This window comes from Aythya fuligula, chromosome 4 (assembly GCF_009819795.1).
Source record: "Aythya fuligula isolate bAytFul2 chromosome 4, bAytFul2.pri, whole genome shotgun sequence".
NCBI lineage: Eukaryota > Metazoa > Chordata > Aves > Anseriformes > Anatidae > Aythya > Aythya fuligula.
Window position 1 is genome coordinate 6,928,940 of NC_045562.1, and position 24,696 is coordinate 6,953,635.

At 40.5% G+C, this 24,696-nt stretch overlaps 1 protein-coding gene across 1 annotated transcript in view; it reads right to left on the minus strand.

The window, feature by feature from the left end:
* The window catches only part of BANK1 (B cell scaffold protein with ankyrin repeats 1), a 133,555-nt gene that overhangs the window by 50,769 nt on the left and 58,090 nt on the right, over window positions 1–24,696 (minus strand). The window contains exon 8 of the mRNA XM_032186184.1: window positions 24,178–24,374. Coding sequence (XP_032042075.1) covers window positions 24,178–24,374 — 197 coding nt within the window. The remainder of the gene's footprint in view (window positions 1–24,177; window positions 24,375–24,696) is intronic.

A 24,696-nucleotide genomic window follows, 5' to 3' on the forward strand; every position in this document is an offset into this window, starting at 1 on the left:
GACTCGATGATCTTGAGGTCTCTTCCAACCTAGGAAATTCTGTGATTCTGTGATTCTGTGATTCTTTTGATTGCTTTACAACACCAAGAAAGCTCTGAACATGTCTTACTACAACCAGCGTCAGCCAGAACCAGTTCATCCAACCACCTCCATCTGCAGATGATGGGAACAGAAAAACACACGGGTGCCTTTCAGGTGCAGTTGTATCAGTCAGCACCCATGGGGTTCTTCAGGCAGGGGCCCTTCCAATGAAGTTTTGTACCAAATCCTTACTGGAATAATTTGTGAGGACCATCTGCCCATACAGAATTATACTCTGTATTGAAGTCATCTAATTATGGTCTTCATGATAGCACACTCTGAGCATGGCAGTCAGTCCGAATTTTGATGCCATTGCTATCCTTTTCTTCATGATTGCCAGATTAACAATGATCATCTCTTTGGATGCATCAGTCTCCCTCCTCGGGCACGTGTTTAAGAAAACATAGGTATAAAACTGCTGCTCCATTAGGGACTGAACAGTAAGAATCTCAATAAAACTAGCAAAAACTCAAGCTGTTAACGTGCATTCCTGCAAAGCCCTCATCTTGGGCAAGAATTCAACATTTCACATACCGTCACATATACTAAGGAATTTCTCTGCTCTTGAATCTGTGGGTCCACACGGGGTTATTTTTTCAGCTTAGTGCTGCCTCTCGGATTTCCCAACAATTCTGTAATACGACTGCATTTTTTCTTTCCGTCAAGTTATGAGGCAGTTAACGTTCTACCAAATCTGCTCTGTGCTTTCTGGGGGGGGGAAAGAATAATTACAGCATCCCAGCGTAGCTTTGCTTGTAATCTATTCAAGCATTCTGATGGTATCAAAATTAAGCATGAGATTAAAGAGTTGTAGGCTTTACTCTTTTTACAAAAAAAATTTCCTGTGTATTTCTCATTAAGATGGTAAATTACTAGCTGAAAACTGATTTATTTGTTTGTTTAGCTAGGAGAGAGAACCAGTACAGATTTCTCACTCTGCTCTGCCTATAAACTCTGCCTCGCAAGTCCATCATCCAAGAGACTGTGCTTTGGCCTTTCCACTGAGATGTTCAACAAAGATGTCAAGTAACTGTGGTGGAGGTAGTATTCTACTGAAGTAAAGCAAAGGGTAAGAGTTAAAATAGATTTGTTGCTGCCAAACTTCAGTCTGTGCTAATATGGGCAAGATTTGAACGGCTAATCTAGAGAGACAGCAGAGCAGAGAGGAACCACTTAGCTTCCATACAACAAAGATGGATTTCCACACAAGTTTACTTAACATGAAGTAGATTGCTGAAGAACTTGCTGTCTGTACAATAGCACTCGTTTTCCTTCTAGTTTAATTAGGCAAGAAAATGAAACGCGTCGCAATGCAGATATTCTCCTGTAACAGGGTAGAAGGATGGCTTGTACACAGAGCAGCTCAACCTCTTGGGTAACACACGGCCAATTTCTGTTAAAAATAAGGAGTTTGGTAGCTTTTCAGAAAGTAGGAATGGCTCCCACATTTGGTGGACTACATCCTCCTGGTGAGATGCGTGCTATTCTAGTAACCATTTGTCCACCCCCATCTCTGCTGCTGTCAACACTGGTGATGAATGCCCAGCACTGAGCTGTAGAGCTTAGCTAGCACAGAGATCTGAGCTGCTGCTGTCCATCATCTGTTCCTCCTCCTCCTACAAACTCCACACTGAAGGAGAAAAAGAAACTTCCTGCCAGCATCCATTTTCAGATCGCAGAGGAAAGGAATAGGAAAATTTCCAAAGCGGCTACGATGCCTCTTTGTGCTCACCCTTATTCTTCTGCATCTTCTGAGTTTAGATGATTTCCTTTCTGACACAGCTGGAAATTAATCAGTTCTCTATGGGACTCAGGAGAGGAGAAGGGGAATAAATACATAGTTTCATAAAACCTCGATCTTCCTTTTACCCACAGGCTCTATGGGAAGCACCGGCTTAGCGCAAATGTTTTTTTTTTTTTTTTTTTAGACACAATTGAATTTGGAGAAAGTATATTGCCTTAAACCCTGGGGGCCATAGCACTTCCAGAACTAAAAGGTCAGCACAGCAGCACTAATGTAGGATGTATAAACAACGCCGGCTACTTATATAATGAACTCTATCGCTTCTGACCTTCAAACGTGAACTCGGGCTGCACGGTCATATCGATAAAACCCTCTACCACTTAAACCATGAAGTTACCGCATTAACTGGATGTTGTATTGCACTTCTACCCACTGAAAGCAGTAATTTTAAACTGTCCCCTCCTTTTCTACAGCAAATCGCATACGTTTCCCTGGTGGTTAAAACTGGTTCAAGGCCAGGTTGTGTGGGTCTCTGGACAACATACTCTACCGGGAGGTGTCTCTGCCCATGGCCCTCTGCCAATGCCTACATGGATGGTATTTAAGGTCCCTTCCAACCCAAACCATTCTGTGATCCTAAATCAATGTTTTCTGGAACGTATTGGCATCTAAACCAGCGGATGAGCCACACGGTCCTGAAGGCAGCACATCATGAACCAGGCTGAACAGCCCCCAAGCCCATGGCCAGAGGTTAGGCACCCACTTCTGCCTTAGTGCTTGCACAGAGGCTCAAAAGAAATGTGCTACAGCCCGATGGGTGCGTGAGTCTGAACCTAACTAGCATCTGAGTCCAAATAGTGAAGGATATCTCTCCTCTCTTCCCTGTATTATCTAAACAGCTCCTACTCCTGGGCCTAATGCCATCAAACAAACTATTTTTTTCTGCAGACAGACCATCTCTAGCCTTTACTTTCTGGCGTTCTTGTAGCAGAAAGAGAACATGAAGTGGTGTACAACTTGGCTCTCTCCAACTGTATGCACTGCTATAAACAGAAGGCCCATGCTAAATACTGAGCAAACACGATGCATGCCTACTTCCTCAGCCATGTTTACAGCATATTTATAGTAAAACCATAGATACAGCTATATAAAGAGGACCCGATTTCATCAGATGAGACGTAAAGAGGGTAAGATGCTATCTGTATTCCAATATTGTATTATGTATGTATTAGAATTCGGAAAGTTTTCTTGTTTTATTTTATTTTTTCCATCCTGCAACTTGTGCAGAGGTTAGAGGAAACTGTCTTATTACTCAGATAAATTCTGACACAGGTCATGAACTTCCTCATCTCCAAATGAAAAATATCTTCAGCTAATGTCGAAAGTTCCTATGCTATTCTTTCATTGCTAAAAATAGGAGAAATGCAATAAGGGCACTGCTTTACCAGAACAGTAATAAAAAACGAGTGCAGAAAAATGGTAGTCTCTTAGCTTCTCTGATGGAATGACAACAACTGCATTATCAGCACTAATCCCACAAAGTAAGATCCAACTAATCAACAATCGAGCTGCAAAAAGAAACGCTTATTTTCGGTAAATTATAATAATCAAATTAAAAAAAGAATGAAAAAGGGCTTAAAGTTTTGTGAAATCAGCAGTAAGTGTACAAGGTAAGATGACAACATTTTCTCAGACAAACTTTAGCATACATTTTCCCCAATTTTTCTATTATTTTAAAAATACACAAGTAGGGGGAAGTGATAAAAACAACAGATGACAGATGTCTTCTGCCACGTGTCAAGTCAAATTAAATCTCTGCTCTAAAATATACTCCAGCCATGAATACTGGTGGCTAAATACTGACCTGCTGTCATACCCAGCTCTAGAACAATCATGCTGGAGACGTTCTGACAAAACTGCTTCCCACATCCATATGTCATCCACATATTTGCACCGGTTCAGGCTGCACCGCTAGAACCAAGATCAATAGTATCATAAAAACGGGAAACATCTGCTTAGAAAACATCATCAAGTCCTGCAAAATCAGGCTCTGTCCTTCAGCAGTATTTTGACAGTCAGCATCAAGTATTTTTAGCTGAAGTCTTCTTCAAAATCGTGGCTAATGCAGCATTTTAGGCATGTACACGAAGGCACAGAACTGTAAATAAGAAACTATGCTCAAATCATTAAGAGTGTTTCAAAACTGTCAAATAGCTTTAAAATTTGAATATCCCCGAGTTCTCTGCTAGCTCGTCTATTCCTCACAAGCTCACCTGCATCTCTGCTTTTGTTTTATTTTAGCCCTACAATGTTTTCCACAAAGCTTGAGGCAGATAAATATGCAAAAGTTAAACAACCATACAAGGCTGGGGAGTGATGTTCCTCAACTATGAATGGCAATTATTAGTCTCCAGGGAAAGGCTGTTCTGTTAAAGAACATACAGAGTGAGAAAAGGGCTTTACAGAGAACACACTTCTGCTAATCATGTTTGCCTTGGCTGTAATCTCTCATATGGGTCTAAGTGAGGATCTCTCATGAAGGTCCCATAGCAAATCATGCTGATGATCCCATCCCTTTGTGGTTTTCCCATAACTGTGGCAGTATTACTGTGCTTGAATCCCAACCCTGCTATTTCTGATGTTTATGCATTTTCCAGAATACTCACAGAAAAGAAAAAAGGAGAAAACAAACACTTCATGAAGTACCACAGTAAAAACCTTTTGTCAGTACTGATTCCAGTTTTGTAGGTTTTTAAAGATGTATGTCTATCAGGTTGTCACGTCTAGCAGTTCAGCTCTCTCAAAAACTATCTTCTAAGTAGGAAGTTCTCTGCTAATAAATAGACCTCAGTGGAAAAGCAAAAAACAAAAAGTCTTTACTGAGAATCTCTGTGCTTGCCTCCTGCATACGGTGGGCTAAAGACAGACTAACTCCTGGAGTATGGCCAGTGAAATTAAAAGAAACACCCAAGGGATTAATTTGTCGAATAACGAATCAGAAGGATAATAGATTATCACCGTCACTAATGTCAGTGCTTATTACCAATGCCTGGCCATAATACGGTGCTATATTAGTTAAAATTATTGTGGGTTAAGAACTAAAACTCGGTAATTCTTACCATCAGGCTAAAAAAAATATAATAATTTGCATTTAAAAATCACATTTGTCAAGGCTTCTTTTTCCTTCAGCCTCTTCAACTCCAAACCATTCAGTGGTGCAGATTTTTCCCCAAGCAATTGAATCAGAGACGAGCAGCAGCACGCTCTGTGCCATCTAACTGCAGAACTGCTGGTGCCATTCAGTTCCCCCTCCGGCTCTGAAAGTGTCTCAGCAGACTCACAAACAGAGCGTGACTCCTCTGGGTAACCCAGATCAGAGTGGGGAATCCTAAATCCCAAATAGAGATGAACAAATTCAGACTGGCATTGGTCTCAAAACTGGATTTAAAACACACATATTCGCATGCAAAAATGGAGCCAGAAAATGCCTCCTGCACTTCTGATACTAACAAGCTCCACGTCACCATTCCCAAACCCTCAGCGAACACCTGTGTATCGATCTGTGAGGTTTTCCAAACTGTTGTAGTATAAAAATCACAATCTGAGTTGTGCAATTTATTGTGTCAGAAGAGGGTGGTAGAAATCCCATGGGCTTGGCTGCGGGCACCCTTCAGTTTCTCTCGATGGTTGTGTGCTGGACTTTTGCAGGGACCCCACAACAAGAAGCAGGGCGTGAGTGCTCACCATAGCATAAGGAGCAGGAAAATTACAGGGAGACTTTTCTCTCCATTCACTGGAGACATGGCAGGTCCAAAATACCAGAAATTTGAAGTGAAGACACTCCTTGACGTCCAAAAGGCCTTATCTGGTAGTTTCACCAAAAAGACAACTGCTGCATCCCTTACAAATCTTCCACTCCTACTGCATGAGTCCCTGCCAAACTTAATTTGCCTGTTTTGTATGAAGTGTATAAATGATACAGTAACACTTACTGAAACAGCTGGGGATGAATCATCAGCTACAGTAAACACCATTTAGAAAGTCCCAATCAAAACATGTTGGTAATACTGCGAGTTTTGGGAACTGCAAGCACAGGACTAGACTGTCCCTAGACTTACACAGTCTGCTGCTTTCTGGATCCTCCAAAATCTCCCTGAAGAGGAAGAAAGGAGAGGGAAGATGGATAAAATTGCGTCAGGGGAAGCAGCTCCTTTCCTTCACCTTCAGTTTTCCCTCTGTACAACTCTTCTGTAGCAGGGAGATCGGGGAGCAACAGCAGATGTGCCATCTCTCCTCCAGCTCCTCGGATGCTGCCTGCCTTCACGAAAGCCCTTGCCACCTCAGCACGTACATGGCACAGCTCGCTGTCCACTTCCCCCAGCTTTTTGAAGAACAGCCTCCAGTTCCTTATGAAAACGAGAGGTGAGGTAACATGCACGAGCCACTTTTGGACATGACTCAAAGGCCAAAAAAAGCACAAGCCTTTCACTACCTTCTTCGCTGAGCACATTTGATTGGCGATGGCAGCGCAGAACCCAAGCAGGAGCCTCGTCACGTTGATGCCACGGTATGTCAAGCCTGGCTTCCAGGACTCGTTTTCTGCTGAAGAGTTTCCTTCTGATATGCTGTCCAACTGATTTTTCTGCCCCCCATATTTTTTTTTAATAGATTGCTGCTGTTTTTCATCACCTAAATCAAGCTATTCACGGTTACTAGAGAACGACTTGGCAATTACAGAATATATGATGAATCATCTAAAGACAAACAGAGGGATAACATACCCCAGTTGTCACTGGATTTTATTAAATCCGTTGCCAATTTCGGTACTGTACACTTAGCAGCAGAACCCATCTACAAAGTGCTTTCCAACTACCCCTGCAATGCACAGCAGCAGCAGCAGCTCCTTCTACAGGTCCTTCACCCACTGAAATGTCCACAGAGATTAGGGCAAAGCACAAAGGGAAACCACATCACGCCAAACACACTAAGCAAACCCAAAAAGTCTGGCTAAACTTCTAAGATCCCAAATTAATTTTACTTCCATCAAAACAGATTTTACTTCTTCAGTCCTTCTCACTTAAAAGTTTGCAACTTTCCTTCTCTCCGGGCCTATCTGTACATGTATTTTCACAACACAGTTGATCTGCAGACAGAGGTTTACCTGAATGTTTTACCTGAATTCATCCCCAGCTGTTCACCTCCAGCCTACTGGCAGGCTTACAGCAGGACAGAGATATCAAAGCACTTCAAAATGCTTAAACTCTTCTTGTCTGCCAGCTTTTAATATTGCAGATTTATCTGAAGTGCTTACAATTCATTGTCTGCTTTGTCACTTAAACTTTTTAAGGAATACCTTGCACTTTCAACCTGCAGTGGAAGTGATCACATGATTGAGGATATTATGTTTATTCAGCTAATTCAGGATGTGAAGATACAGGCCTTCACTGGCAAATCTGTATGGGGAACACTTAATAACCACCCAGAACACTATCAGTTTCACTCACAAGACCAGTATGAGCAAAGAAATGCAAGGCTGTATACCAAAAGGAACAAAAATCTTACAAAAAAGGATTTTTGTGTGTGTGTGAATACACAGGAAAATAACTACAGTTGTCTTTAAATACTAAATTAAAATACTGAATTATATGCTGAATTTTGCAGTCATCTCTCTCTCTCTCTCTTTAAAATGAGGTTGGTTAATCTTGCCAGTCATTTTCTTGTAGGACTCATTCATTTGCTTGGAGAATGCATAAGGTTGCTTTTTTTTTAAAAAAAAAAAAGAAAAAAGAAAAAAAGAAAAAAAACCACAACCAACCAACTAAAAAAAAAACCAACAACTCCCACACTGGCATATAAAGCTGCCACAAAACGCTCTTAACCTCTGTCCTATTAATCTCACCTGCTGTCCACCTATTAACCTCAGGATCCCTGATCTTCCTTCTTTTCCAGGTGAGCTGCATTATTTTCCCGCACCATTATCTGCTTTTTTCTCCCCAGGAAGGCAGGCATGGCAGGCATCAAGCAGACAAATTCCTTCTCTCTTCAGAGCTAATGCTCTAACCTGTACCACCCTCCAATTAGATTATGGCCTAGGTCGAACCTCCTGGGTTCCCAGAACTCTCAGGTCTCTGTTTCTGATCCAAAGATCAAAAACTTGACTGGTTTATGTGCCTCCAAATGCAAAAAGAGACAAAAATGTAGCTGTTCTTGTGTAGATCACTGTGGCATGTTGTCACTGAAAATGCCAGACAAAGCTATGCTCAAACCTTTGCTCCTAGAAGCTACTTAGGGGTACTGTACATGGGTTTCACCATTTATATGTACTCCGTACATCATTTACATGCCTCACTTAGGTCAAGAAATGGAATTACAAAGGGAAAGAGAAGTCAGAGACCCATATCTTAAAATAAAAAAAAGACTTTTCTGATGTAAAGGTGAAAAAAATTGGTCTGTGTGGAATAAGAACATCAGGCTGAACAACTGCTCCGTCATGTTCCAGGTCCGCTGGTCAGCATCCTACCAGCTAAGAGAAAATTAACACTCGACTAGAAGAGCACTACACCCTCTAACAGATCACCTCATACATAATTAATCCACAAGCCTATTATACAAGCACCATAATTTTATTAGCATACATAATTTAGGCAGCACTAAGCGAAAGGCCTATATGCATTCAACAAACAACAAAACCCACTCATATACATACAGCAGAATTTCCTGAGTTCTCTTCCCTTTATCTTTCTCTAACCATAGGAAGCACCCTCCTCCTACTGCTGTGTGAAAAATAAAACCTGACAACCCCAATGGCATTCATCTTTTTCCTAACGAGTCTTGTGTTTCTCTGATCAATAGAAGCAGGAACATAATTTCAACCAAGGTAAGAGGTGAAATGACACTGAAAGCACCTGAACACGTCTACAGAGGACACAGAACTACGGAACAGAGTCATAAGCAAAGTGCAACAGCTGTGAATAAATCCATAAACTGAATAGATATTAAGAAAAATAACCAAATAAATGGTTTACAATGAAAATACCAACCCGTTCTAGCAAGATATGATTCACTTACACTAATATAACACTTCTGCATTGCTGTTTCACGGAACAGCTTCTAGTAACACTTGCAATTTAGATTTTAATAATTGTGAAGATACTGTATAAATCACACCTGTTAATTGGCCTGAAAACACATCATTTTAGATGAGTCATTGTAAACTTATTCTACAAATAAAGGAGATAAATGGATCACCAGCCTTGGTGCCACTGAAAGCTTTGTACCTGATGGAAGGCACAGGTTCAGAAAGTCACATATCTTCTGTCTCGTTGGGAGGTTTGTACATCTCTCAAGGATAATACCCAGACTCTTCAAAACAGACTCATAAATTAAAATAACGACCACAGGTTGACTTTTTTTTTTTTTTTCCTGATACTTGCAAATTTTCTGGCTTGCAAAATTCCAGACTAATCGTGATGCCTTTTTGAACATCAGCTCAGTAATTCTGGCTTCATGCTGTCGTACGAAGGCCTTATCTGTAAAGATGAAAAACTGCAACAGGCTGTGAAAGTCAAATCCAACAGCTGTTAAAGCCACATGCGCCGAAAGGTGTTACATGCATTTTGCAACAACATCATTCCAAGGTTTAAGGTAGCTACAATAAAAAGCATTTCAGAAAATCATCCAAGTCAAAGACAGCAAGTTCTCAAAACACTGCCGCCTCCAGAAAATTTAGTGAGCATCAGATCTGATCAATAAAGCTGCAACATCCGAATAAACTACTAGCCAGATACCTTCACTTATATTAAAATAAAAAAAAGAAAAGACAAAGCATACAAAATCCCATTTTAAGGAAAAATTATGTGAGATTAAATCTAATAAAGTGTGCCATAATTAATAATACAATTTAAGAGTCTCTGCTTTGGCTAATTACTTGATTTTTCTACCCTTAGCATGCTTGTCATGACTATAGCTCCTTTGGAAGAAGGATACACTCAAAGCCTCCATTAATTACATATGAAGGCTGAAATCAAATCCCCTAAGATGCAAGCAGGCAAAACAAATCAAAGTTATCTTTCTTAAATTTATATTCAACTGGGGGGCTGATTCTTTCCCTCCTGAATTCCCCGGGAGAGAGTCACCTACTCAGTCCAACGTCAGCTCATGTCAAGAGCTATGTGTCGCCCTGTCACTTACCATAGCTGCAAAGAATTGGGAAGCCGCCCACAAATTCATCTCAGTTCCATTAGCCACTTCAGGATGAAGTATTAGAAATTTTGGTATGAGGAAAACCAATCAACCAAAAGGGTACCTAAAGGGGGCCTCAGTACCTAAAGGGGGCCTATAGGACTCTCCTGAGTGTATCACTGAGTGTAGTGATAGTCAAGGATTAAGGACTTTAAACTAAAAGAGGGTTTAGATGAAACACAAAGAAGTTCTCTGAGGGTGGTGAGGCAGTGGCACAGGCTGCCCAGAGAAGCTGTGGATGCCCCATCCCTGGAGGTGTCCAAGGCTAGGTTGGATGGGGCTCTCACCTCTGTGATTCTGTGAGGTTAACAATCCCAGTTTTACAAGTACAGCATGTAATTTCTGCTCCCGGCTAAGACGTGAAATACTACGTGCAACATCCGTGACTCAAATAATTTCCCTCTATCCCTCATTCCTATTCAGATACAGGATACAAGCTTGACGGGTCAGAGGCAGTGATTCTGTAGGGATTGCTGAACTTAACCTCCAGGCATTTTTGCACTTCATTCCAGATGATGGAAGCAGAAGGGGTCTAATCTGTATAATACATGCATCCACCAAGGAAACTTCAAGCTTAGCTTCTTGAAAAAAGTGAGCACGCTCTGCGCATGCAATGCCTACATCATCTTGGAGCTGGACCAAAAATTAAGAATACGGTTTGGTAGTTAGTTGCTGCTCTATAGGCCAACAAATACTGGCAGTGTTTTGTAATTGTAGATAATTCTAGTTTTTCTTCATAATAATGCATGTTGATACATGATGTTTTGTGTGTCTGGACTCTAGGAAAGATTGCCCTGTACTTTTATATACAAGCTGTACTGATACACATTACATCTACTGCTTAAAGGGTATACTTAAAGGATATAATCAAAAACAGCTTTTAAATTGCAAAAATGTTTCACTAAAAACATCTAACTGCACATTTTATGAGCCAAGGACTAGAATCAGTTTGTTAAATCGCACTATTGACGCTAATTTAGAGATAGGGACGTTCATATACATTTCCTCTCAATGCTGGGACCAAAAATTGAAGAATTCAGTAACCATGGAAGCATTTACTCCCCAAACCACTCAGGGACAATTCTTAACCACGTTCCTACTAGCATGCCATGAGCCCGATGCAGCACTGATAAGATCAATAAGAGCTATAACAGCTATAACACCATTATCATCATTTGTGTACCAATCTAACACAAACCTTCCTCCAATCAGAAAATATCTGCAAATTCATCACGAGCTATTATCTAAACAAACTAGCAGTATTCAATTAACATTTCACCGCTAACTGAATTATAATGAACACAATAAAATCTCCCAACTATTAAGTATTTGAAATGGAAATACCTGTTAACTAGACAAATCCAAAAGAAAGGTCAAATTACAATTCTGAATATCATAAGTGACTCACGAACTTATTGAGGCTATGATGAATTCAAGTCTCACAAAATATCAGGGAAAATGTTTGAAATGAGCATCGTGAAGCTGGGGTTCTTTGCAATTAAAATTCTTACGATGGGTTTATTAACTAAACAACCTAGTAGCATTCAAGTAGCCCACCTCATCCTCTGTAAATGTCAGTAGATTTCCAAGTCTTCTAAAATATGCCAATGTCACCGCTGTCAGGTACCAACAACCTGTTGCTTCTGCATGGATCAGATCCTGCAGTTGACGCCTCAGCTTCTCATGGCAATCTCCTGCTAGTCTGCAAAACAGACCACTAGTTTTTGTGAAAACACTGATACCTGCAATCACCGAGACTACTCTAAATACATAGCCCTGCAGAGAGCTGCTGGACCACAAATTCTGCTGGGTTCTGACTGCTCTCTTCTGTAGCCCTTCATCTCTACACCAACCATCCTCTGACACCCACAGCACAACCTTCTGGGTTACAGAAGCTGACATTCCGTAATCCGTTTGCATTATTCTGCCAACTTACAGGATTTAATACAGATGCAAGTATAAGCCTACCACCACGGCAGCCTACACCTGCTGTTTAAAATGCTTTCTTTCACCAGCCTTCTGGGAATGAAAATAATGAGCAGCAGCACTCATTTTTAAAACCTCTAATTGCAAAGCTCGTCACTCTTGCCCACATAAATACGGTCGATTTTCAGATATTTTCAGGTGAAAATTCACCTTATTCAGCAAAAGCAAATTTGATATAGTATATATATATTTTTGTGTGTGTATATATATATACATACATATATCTAATATATATATAGTTGATCTACATTTTCTATGAGAGCTATTGAAAGATCTTTTGAAGCTCTCTTAGGGAAATGAGAACAAAAATACCGAACACACGATCCCCCCTGCCCCCGGCAATATAAACAAATCTGTGCCTACTTTTTCTCTAGGGAGCCAATTCTTCATGAACTATCAACAATGAATTCTCTCTCTTGACCTGGCCTATATTTTTGACATGTATGAAAAGCCTTAGCTGAGGCTCCAATCATATGGTTCATTTAAAGCAAATAGAAAATGTTCCTGCCTCCCCCGCCATGGATTTTTCTGTTCTTAAATGCATTCCTATCTTTGCTTTGTAATATATTCACCCAAAACAGTTTAAAAGTTTCCAGTCTCATCTCGTTAAGGGAAACAGAAAAAATACCAACTTTACAGCAGAAAATCTTTTCGTTATAGTGATAATTGGGAATATGCAGCCTCTGTTGTTTCGTGCTATTGTCATTGTTACTTTCCACAAACCCTCTGCGGCTCTTTTCGCAGCAGTTCACAAAGGTCACTTTCACCAAAACCAATATATATATTTTTCAATTTGTCCTTTATAACCTGACTGCCATGTACAATGCTCAGACAGCGAACCTATTGCTAGCCTTCCCTCGAGGCCTCCTGGACTTAGGCAACAGCAGAAAAGCACTGTATGACGCACTTCATTTAATACAAAACTTCTCAACAGGATAATAATCTTTCAAAATGTTAGAAATCCTACTAAATCCTCATTTTCTTGGTATAGTGGCAGTTTTGCTAGTGGCCACATTTCTTAAGCCAGAAACGCCAAATTTTGCAATATGTTTATGAGGGCATGGTGCCACACAGTAAGTATAACTTAGTTTTATAGCCAGTCATAGTACCTCTGAACTTCAGACACTCCAGTGACCATCTTTAGCTTCTTTGGCTCTACTTAAATCAGCATACCTTGTGCAACGTGTATTTTCATTCCTGGTGATCTCCAGTTACTGCTGGAAATAGCCAGATGAGAAAAAAAATCCCTAAGAACAAGTTCCCCATTCCAAAGAATTCAAAATCCCTGAATAGTCTTCTATTCTAAATCTTTTGACTTTTTTTTAGGTAGGTGGGTTAAAACTTCAGCTCTGATAAAGGTTTCATCTTGTTCATTTATACCCTGCTCCGTGGAATGGATATTTTAACAGTTCTGCAGTCTTCCAAGGTTGCTTTAAGCTTCTACACATGCACTTCCACCATGTCCTTTCTGTTGGCACCCACTCTTTGCAGACAGAGTTAAAACCCTATTCTGATCTTGACCACTTTTCTGAAGAATTTCACCCATACTAAGTCTTCTAACAACTCCTAGTTGTGTTGCATGAAAAATGGGCTGCTTTTTGCTTCTAGCCCTGTGCATTATTCATTCTTCAGTAATTATTCAGTCATGTATCTGCATGAAGCCTGTTTCAGAGTACCTAAGTTTTAACTAAACTTTGTATTTCACTAGCCATAGCGAAACACAACACAGTCCAAAGAACTGTGTGTTTGCTCACCATTTTTTGCTTCTTAGTCATTTCATTTACTAAAAAACTAGTGAGAAGTAACATCCTTCGTCTTGTATTACATGAGCGCACTTAATGGGTGCAGAGAACAAGAACATTAAAATACCAAGTTATGCTTTATTTAGTAATCTGGAAAAAGAAGGAGGCGAGCAGTTCTCACTAACAAGCTCAATCATGTTTGCTTTCAGAATTCTGAAGTGATCTTGTTTTTGGATATTTCCAGAAGTTTTTCTTCTTGTTCTGTGTGCTCATAGCTAGCTCAGGCCTGCACCTAGGTCTCTCTCGTTTAACTTTTCTGGAGAAAGAAAGAAATCTGTTCAAATCACTACTTTTTGTCTGCTATAATTCTACTGGCTATGTTGTCAGTGATGATAGGTGTCCCTAGGACCAGCTTGGCCAGTTTCCTGCAGATCTATATACCAGCACTAGCTTTTGTCACCTTTAACCTCTTCCCCTTGCAAAACAAGGCTTTAATTAATTTGAAAAGCACCTTGGAGTTATACTCAGTCTCCATGGAAACTTTTGTTCAATTCTTTGACCCATTTACATAAGACAGTACAACGCTATCAACTGGCAGCAGTTTCCTTAAAATATATCTCATTAAAATCAAACTTTCAAAGCTCTTTTAAGTGATCCTGTTAGGAATCACATGTACAATTATATTGCTTCCATGTCTGGTACAGATACGGATTTCTGGGTTTTGCTATGCAACCTGAAAGGAGCTTGCTAGCGTCTTCCACGTGGCAGGAGGCTTTCTGGCAAGAGGCATTTATTAAGAGCAGATGTACTCAGCTGGAATTCAGAAGGCCACAGGTGGCCAACCACAGGTCTTAAGCAATTCTCTAATATTTAAAGGACGGTTCCCAGATCACCCCTGTGACCATACAGGAGCAGATGAATAACCCAAAACCTCAGGAGTAAGTAATATCATACGACTGGCACCATCAGGGAGCGCTGAGATCCAGTTACATGCCTCGCGCTTGCAGGAAGAGCTGCAGAGAGCCGCTAACTTCTGCTGCCTGAGGAAAAACTGCCAGACCTCTGATATGCATACGCTGCTGCTATCAGACACAAAGATGTTGGCATTTAGCTCATGGGGTTGAGGAAGGCTGCCTATGCCTGTTACAGACAGCAGTATAATGACTGCAATGGTTATTAAGCATGCATTATTAAAGGAATCTTTTAACATATTGATTTTCACCAGGAAAGCAAACATATATGTCAATTGCTGCATCCCCGTTGGAGTTTGGTAGAGTATGGGAACCCAGAAACCAGTTTTAAGTTTGTACCAGATAGAAGAAAAGCAAATGAATACTGCTAGGTACCCTAGAGTCTGGGTAATGAAATACTGAATCATTTATTGTAGAACAATATATGTGGGTGGGAAGAGAAGGCAAAACAACGAGCGTGCCTTCTGTGCAGACTCCTCAGAATTATAAATGGAGATTTGCATGGCTGTGTTAAACAGAACCAGCAATATGCAGGGCAGGAATGGATTTTTTAAAGCAGTTTTATATAATGGGCTTGGTAGCTTTGAGAAATGCCTTTCCCCAGTGGTCATTCTATTGATGTAGAGCCTAAAGACAATTTTTCTAATTAAGCAATAAATTACAGCTGTAGGAAAGTCTCGTAAGTCACTATTAGAGCTGTGCAGAGCTCTGAACTTCAGACTGCTAAGGACATGGCAAGTCTCATACCTAACTTTATTCATTAATTCTTCCTTCTCCCCCCAGTTTTTCTTTGGGTTTTGAGACCAAAAATCTCCCTTCAGACCTCATAATATCATTCAAAAGGTAGCTATTCCTGGCACACAGACTATATTACCACAATAACTAACAGCTGCCTTCCTCTTCTATTTTTCCTTCACAAAACTGAAACCCCCCTTACCACGGTTTTGCTCTTTGCGCGCTCTTTGTTTCTGGTTTTCCCCTTCTGAGGGGCTGCAGAAAGCTGACATTGATATGTTTGCTTCCTGCTCACCAACTTGTAGGAGGTGACAGATGTTTGACTCCTTCCCAGATCACTGGGAGGCAGCCGTAGGGCATACTCCAGACATTCTCACTGAGATCATACACTATCTCAAAGTGTATTTGCTTTTTGACAGCTCAACACATACCTTCAAATTACTTCATCCAGCAGAGGCAACACCCTAAACTTGCTTCTGGTCTTTACACTGGTGTGCCCCAGCACTCCTTCCTTGGTTAGTAAACCTGGAGTTAGCAGATGAGTTGAAATCATTTCACCTTTTCCTTTGCATTGTAAGGGTGTCTGAGACGCCTGTATTTGAAGAAGAAATAGTAGGAAGAAAGAACATGCTCATGTAATAATAGTTTTTAGAACAGCACAAGAAAGGTGCAGGGAACAATTGTTCTAATGGACAACTATGGAGCAGCTCCTTCCTGGGAAAGGTTCTCCTTTAACTCCTGCAACTGGTTGTAAACCTCTGGTAGAGGATTCTTGCTCTCACAATGGAAACAAAGAATTACATACAGGGACAAAACCTTCTCAACATCCACTGAAACGTCTGGCCTTTTAAATCCTTCCTCTGCTTGTGGCTTCAGTAGTATCTTAACCATCTGAACAGAGAAATTACATCTCACAGTGAACAGCATTTCATGTCAAATTTGCTTGTTCTCTTATGACAGAGGTTAAGCAGAAGTGGCTTGTTTACTTGGAAAACAGTCATTATTCTGTGCATCTTTACCATCTACCTTCTAACAACCTCCTCAGGCTAGTACAGTCTCTACCAAAACATATTTATTTGCATCCTTCTTAAAAGACACGGAGGACAGGTTTGGCATAGCATGCCACTGATTTCTATGACAACATAACATGGTCAGTTTTGTTTTCTCTTATTTCTGTAAAACACTGTACTTGTATTTTTCTTTAACAAATTTGTCTAAACCTTTTTCGCATGTTCAAGCAAATTCAGAGCCTAATAATGCAGATGAATGATTGGGGTGACTCTTTTCAGCCTAGAAACTACTTCTGAAAAAACAAACAAACCCCCCGAGCAACAACATAACAAAAACCCCTAGCTAAGCATCTTTGCTGATGTTGCCTTGTCACAAAACAATCAGTAGGACTCTAGCGATCCCTTGGTTTTGCAGTCATAAATACATTTAAGAACAGAAGGGTTGTTACAGAATCCTTTTTAATTTTTCCTGTTTCCAATTCATAAGCATTTTGCCTAGTAATTCCATTAGTATTCAAGTTTCCCTTAAAAATTGTGAAGGCTTTTTGAATCACTGACTTGCAAACAACTGACTTCCACTCTGCCACTGTTATGACTGCCAAATATCAGAAGATTAGACAAAATACCAGGTAATTCTTTGGAAAAACCGTCCTAGTTAATTTTAAATTATACAAAAAATTCAGTAAGCATCTCATCTAGAAGGCTTCCAACTCTTTTATCATTCTCTCCAGTTACGACAGAAGACTTGATCCCCGTTAAGGTGCAAGGTTCTAGCCTGAATGGAAGTCTACACGGAAACCTTAAAAACGTGTTTAGTTTAATGTCTTTTTTTAAAAAAGAAAAAAAAAAAGAAATTGAGCTTTTTCTCCTTAAAGCGAAGCTTTTCCATGTTGTCAGTACCTTTTTTCTCTTCACTAAAACACAAATCGTCAACTCTGACCGCAGAAGGCAGTGTGTGCCAGCAAGCTGTTATTACAGAGCTCATGTCCCTCTGAGACTATGTGAAAAGGAAACCTTGACATCTAGTAAAATAATACCCCCAGCCACATCCCATACGACTCCAAGCACTGACAATACAAAGCTTCTCCACAAGCAATTTTAGGGAAAAAAAAAAAGAGGTCCCTGTGAACAAACATCTGACTGAAATCATAGGATGTCATCTGCCTATCAGCTGGCAGAAGTTCATAGACTCCTCAGCTCAAATTCCTCCAGAAGTTTACGAATTCAATTTCACTGCCAAGCGTTTGTGAATATCCAGTCACTAAAACATATCAAAGAATATATTCAGTTATTCTTCTCAGTTAAGTAACTTCCAGCATATCAAAGGACGCATGTAGCCAACGTTTCCGAACATTAAAATACTATTGAAAGAACATTATCCCAGCAGGCTTCACAGAGGAATTACCAGTGGATTAGCACAAGTTTTAGAAACCAGATTAATCCCCTTCTCTCTTGCATCCTCTTCCAGCTATTTGAAAGTAATGAGCAACGGCCCAGTGCAACACTACAGCAGCATTTAAAGTAATTAAACAAATACTGAGAGCAATCGCATTCATTTCATTTAAGGTTCCTTAATATATATCCACTTCATCTTGCTACATGTGGTCCTTGCCCAGCAGAACGTTAATAGCTCGGGAAGAGATTGCAACCAGATTTGAAAACGTGATAGTTTCGTGCTGGGGAGCTCTGCCTTCTCATTCAGCCATTTCCAGAAACACAAAGCCAAACATTGCTGTAAGAGCAGAAGTTCTTTGTCTGTAAAAGCTCATTCCTGATGAGCTGCTAGAATTTGCTATCAAGTATGGGAATCCTTGTCGAAGGAGTACCTGCCATCTAAAGAGTCATTGCCATTTGGAGATGGCAGCTCTGATGCCAGGGAAGATTCTTTCTGCCTAAAACAGCTGAGGAAAAAACTGCCCTCAAGTTCCCCAATGCAGCATTTTTGTAGACAATTTTCTCTTTTACCAAGTTGAAGGTATTTGAAGGAAATCTGGATTCTGGTCCAACCATTTACTTCAAAAAGACAGGCGTGAGAGGGGTGAAATGTACATCGATGAATTATTTGCCAGCCTACACACCTGCCCATCCTTTAAGCTCACAAAGTTTTATAAAAATCCAGCTTGTCATTTCAGGAAGACTTTTCCCAACACAATGCTTATCCAACAGGCTTCTTCAACAGAATGGGTTCTGAGGCACTGCCCCAATCTACCTAAATTCACAGGAATTTCACTAAAATCTGCAGAATTAAATGCCTATTTTATTTGCAAAAAGAGGTTTTGGGCTCCTAAGAGGTGCCTAAAGCTGGCAGACGTAGAAAATTATATTAAACAAGAAACCCAGACAGGGTTTTGTTAGTGGCAAGACGACGACTTTTCCACCTGTCCGTTGTTTAGATATGGATTGTCACAGGCCTGGCCAGTGCCACTTGGACACTTTGGTCTTGGGCAGGTTAAAAACAAACCTGTATTTTCTGCCTCAAATTTTAGGCAATTCAGAAATTTTAGAAGGTATTTTAAAACTCAAAATGAATTTGTGCTCTCTTGACTGTGTGGTGGAACATGAAACAACCATTTCAATTTTTGTATTTAAATAACATTCACGTCACCCCTAGGAATCTGCTTTAAAGGCCAAAGCCAACAATCAGAAGTTATTTGCAATAACAAGCGATAAAACGCTTTCTGAATTGTATTTTTCTTAGAAATGGTGAGGTATACTCCAAGTGGCACACAGTAACCTTCCTGACTGACCCATTCAGTAGCACAGCAGAGGAAGGGAGAAATTAGCACCGAAGTGCTGGAACAAGGAATTACGCCCATTGCGAAGCTTCAATGCCTAGACTGGCTATCAGTGCGACCTCCAGTTTTAAGCAGTTAGGTCACAAATTGAATATACTCCCCTCATTGGTCACTTAATGCCTGGAAATTTTCTCTCCTCTCTTTTTTGAAGTCTTCCTTTGTGTGCTGGATAAGAGCTTCATTTAAGAGATTTCCTTATTTTCCGTGGGCAGAACTTTTATGCAGGCTTAAAAAGACCACAGCTGGTAACCAGAACAGCAACCTGGTGTCAAAACAGCTTTCAGAGACAGAGCACGCCCAGCAGACAAACATCTGAAGGAGGGCCCCGATATCTGAGCAGACTGCTCTGGCTTACCAAGGTACTTACCTGTCACAGGTACGTAGCACCTGACTGCAGCCGTGCTTTAGCCTATAGCTAATGGGAAGCAAAAGGACTGCAGCCATTCTTAGTGGAGTTTGAGCCACCGGCTGGAGCAACTAAGCTCAAAAGGTTCATCGTTTCTCCTCTTCAGATACTCTGAGGTGAGGACTCCTGCCAGCGTTGCTACCGAATGGCTCTTACTAGTTTTAAATTCACACGCTTGATTTATGCGATCCAACCCAAAAGTAATTACGGCAAACATTCAAGTACTTGGTTCTATTGAGGATGAAAATCACAAGACAAAGCGGCAACTCTGGATGTTATCGCAGAATGTTAAGCAATATTCCTCCTTTATATTACAGAAGAGAGAATTGAACTCCATCTAAACGCGAATGAAACGTGCCTTGGAATTGGAAATGAGTGTCCATTTAAGCGGCTTTGTGCTAAAATGCAGGAAAAATACAATCTGCTTAATAAACTACCGGTATGTCTGAAACTCAGCTTTATCATAATCCCCATTAACCAGATTGTTTCAGGGCTGGCTCCATCAGTTTAGTACCTGTAACACAAACGGATCGAGCCTTGCAATGTTCCCTTCACGCAAGGGAGATATTTTCAACGAGCTTTTGAAATGCAGGAGTGTGAGAGACAAGGCAGACACTGCTGGTTGTGGGAACATGCATTTATACGGCGTATTAAAGGGTGCGACACTTTAGCATGTAATGGTGTATGTAACCGTGGTACTAAAAGGTGAAAATCTCTTCCCAACTCCCCCTTCCATACAGCTGTAACAACAGAAGCAGGCTATGTGCTGTGTGAGCCTTCCCTCGTGCTTTGTTTTCACACAGCTGAGGAGATCAGCTCCTGGCGTGCCCACCGAGCCCTCCACATCTGCCTTCTGTGGCTGGAACACTCCCCGCATCAACGCCAGTAGTATCCAGCTCCAGAAAGGAGGTTTTTTCCTTTAAACAACAGCAGGGCACTTGTGCCATAGATGAACCAGCGTGAAAATTAGGTCCTACGGCTCGCTTTGGCCAGCAGAGCCCCGAGCACAGGGGGGGAAAAAAAAAAGCCCCGGGTTGGAAGGCAGAAATTGCAGCCGTGGTGTCGCCCCTTCTCCTTCTGCTGCCTCCTCTCCCTGACCACCTCAGGAAATTCTCACTCCCCAGAGGGCTCTCCAGCACAAAGGGGCATGAAAGGCACTTTCCAGGTTTTGGGACAAATTGAACATACGTTTAATACACTCATTTTTCTGGAACTCTTCAAGATGGAAGTGATGGATTACTGTGAATATTTTTGAGGCTGTTCCTTAAAGGAAAGGCAAAACACAGGTACCAATTTGAGAACAGTGAGAGGTACGGCAAGCACAAAAGTACTTCTGTTGTAATAATGAGCAATTTCAATGCTCCAACTGTAACGGGAAGTTCCTGGATCGTGGTTAAACTAAATTCTGCTTGGCTCAGAGCCACACAAATATTTCTTTTCCACATTCCCATCAATTACAGAAGTACAGTAAGTGTTTTTGTTCTTAAGTGCACTATTACAGGCGACACAAATAAGCCATTTTTCTTCCTGGGGTTGGAGCTAACATTTCTAAAATACCATATTACACATTTGGCAGGCTTGAAGAATGCTCCAATTTTTATTTGTGTTGCATTAGTAAGCCATGCCCTTTGAATCAGCTGAAAATTGGAGGTACACTACTTATCCTAGCCAGATGTCTCATTCTTATGATGGTAGCAGAGTTGGTTACAGTTCAGTCCTGGAACAAGCATTCAGACTTTTGAAAGGAGTCCTCACAAGCCAAGAAGTATTATCAATAACTTGTATGTAAACAATAGCTGATACATACCATGTAGAGACCACTTCAGTGAAAGATTACATCGTATAAAATCAGATTTACCCTTAAAAATCCACGCTATAGATTGATAGCTTTATACCAAGGAATCATTAAGACAGTTAACTACCCAACTACAAATGAGAAGTTAATCTGAGATATGCACATATCCTGGTAGGAAAAAATTAAATTTTAAAAAATTTAAATTTTAAAATTTAAAATTTAGTTAGGAAAATTTAGTGAAATCCATCACCCTCACAAACACTGCCTTCCATCGCTGACGAAACCTACTGAAATACAAAAAGACTCACGTAGCACAATGCAGTCTCTCAATGTGTATCACTTGTAGTCTGTCTGTACCATACGTGCTTGTACTTTCTCTTACAGTCACCCCAAACTATACCATTATGTCAAATATGAGTGCATTTCTCAGGAGAAAAGGGGAAGGATTCATTTTTTGGAGCCTCCAGTCCTGTGTGGGGTGCACAACAAAGACACACGTCTGAAATGCAGGAGGGAATATTTCTACAATTTTAGCATAAACAAATAGATGTCCGACAGAATTAACCATCATCGTTAACCATGACTGATTAACCATAGCTAACCATGGTTTCCACGGTTAATTTATCAGTGCTCAACTCTCTGACCAACATGACTGCCTTAGCAAAGAAACAGGTATCTCACAGAGAGATAGGTATCAACTTATTCATGTTCTGCCTAGTTTTACTAATCCTTTACATACAGCATGTGCTGGGGGCATATGAACTTAGAAAGAGGCCATCTGGCAGTTCTATTCTCTTCCAAGCACACTGGTAAGCTCCAAAACCCAGAGGACCTGACCTTGTACATCACACTGCTACTCGCAGGGGCTCTCTGACCAGTGCAAGGTTGACTGTCAGGCAACTACAGCAATTAGAAGTTGTTAAATGCAAAATTACTAACATGTTAATCCATGAATTTTGTCTGCTTTTGTCTGGTTTCATGGACAGCTTTATGCTGAATGGTAAGGAAGATCACATTTTCTTTAGATGAATTTGATCTTAGCTATGGTATCGAGAACGGAGGTAAACACATCATGTCTGTAGTACAATACTCTTCTGCATTACCAGCAGAAAAAGCTCTGCAGTGCTTCTGAGATCAGATCCATTGCCCTGTAAGCATAGGGAACTATTCCCTGTCAATTCTGAAAGACACCAGTTCATGTTCTCCACTAGATATGAACTTCTTGCTTTGTAGATATTTTCCCTCCCCCAGCTTTTTTAAGCCTGTATCAATAGCTGTTTAACAACAACAAAAATGTAAATAAAACATTCTCATTCAGCATCTCGGCCGCTGCCAAAATGCCTTACTTTCAGGCAGTAGGGGCTGCATTTTTTTCCCCTGAACTCATTTTAATAAGATCAGCTCTTAAAGCATTCCTAAGGTCACCTTTAAGATTCAGCACTGACCACAAGAAACTTTCATTCAGATTTCCCAATGGCTTTCCTTCACCTTTACATTAGATGCCAGCTGTATCAAGTAAAAAAAAAAAAATGAATCAATCCTTACTCTACTATTTTAATAATTAACGACAGTCAGTTTTCATTCTTTACTCTATCTTTTCCTATTTTAAATCACCCTTATGGTTCTTGCACTTTCTTCATCAGTTGTGTTAAAAATCCTGCCCTACATAACTATTATCTTATATTTCTTCAAACCCATCTTCGGTCTTGTGTCTATCCACGGTTACATCAAGATGACTGATAACGACCAAATGAACCTTCTGGCTTTCTCACTCTTTCCATTCCTTCTCTTCAGCGACTGCTGTGAACGCTTGTCCATGAACATGGAATCCAACACAAAAAAAATAATCACGCCATCAGCAAAACGGCACCATGCCTACACAACATAGCCAACCTTCACATCCTGTCCTGATATACAATTTACCTGATTTGTGCTCTAGGCTTTAAAACCTCTGGGGCAAGGCTTATCACCTCATATTATAGTTATCACAGCAAGGACTTAAAATAGGTTAAAGCTCTCAAGTGTCCCTACAGTATATTACTTTTTATACTACCAATTCTGTTACATTTTACTGGCAATAGCTTGCTTGCTAGAATGGACAGCATTTCTCTGTTACTATCTTTCATGTGGAAGGGCAACGACTGCCCAACCTCCCCTCCTGCATAGCCATCTGAAGAAAGATTTAGTCCATCTAACAAAGGGTAGGAAAATTTCATCTTCCTTCACAATGGAGTGGACAGCCAAGGCAGGGCAAGCACTCTCTTTGTCAAATGCTGAAGCAAGACAATGATGAGTTCAGGAAATCATTTTTGAAGTCTTTATCTCCAACACCAGATGGTTGGGGTAGACCATTTACAATATAACTACTGGTAAGAGCTGAAAGCACAGACCTAGCTAGGCCATGTGAGGTATTTCTTTTTCACTCTTCTTCCATTACATGCCTAAAGTCAAGCAACACAGAAACACTTAAAACACACTCCATTAAAACAGTGCAGACAAAGTGGTGGAACCCCATCTTGACCTGTCTGAGACAGCAAGATCACAGTAATATTTTAAGACAGAAGAACCGTGATGCAGTAGGCTTCACAAGAGGAGACAGTATGTTACTGAGTAGTAAAAACATCACGGTGCCCTGCTTATTGATGGCATATGAAAAAGCATATGAACTTACTGACAATTCTTTGATTAATTTTCTTAGTTCCTTGTGTCCATGCTTCTCAGCAAGACTTGCCGGATCATCTCCGTGTGTGTTGGCTATCCTACAAGCCCACGTGGCCTCTGGGCACTTGAGTAGAAGAGCTGCAAGGTTCTTTAATCCAAATCTGGCTGCACAGTGAAGGAGAGTGGGAAATTCTTCCAAATGGCTATCTGTATAAAAAAAAACAAAGTTTCCATAAAGAACAGTCCCGCTCTTATGAAGTATCTGCCACATTTTTTTTATTTTAATAAAAGTCTTTTGAATATTAGCACTACTGAATCACAGTTATCAAGCTACCAGTACAGAACTGTCCCTGAAAGAACAATTTCTCCAAGCAAAAGTTTTACAAATCACATATATATTTCAATAATGGACCTTTTAGCATAACTAAGAAATCTCTCACTTTTTCTTTTTTTAAGAGGGATTTTAAAGCACTTTAGTTCCATTGAGAAATGTTTCCTTCCAGAAAGAAAATTCTACAGCCAAGACATG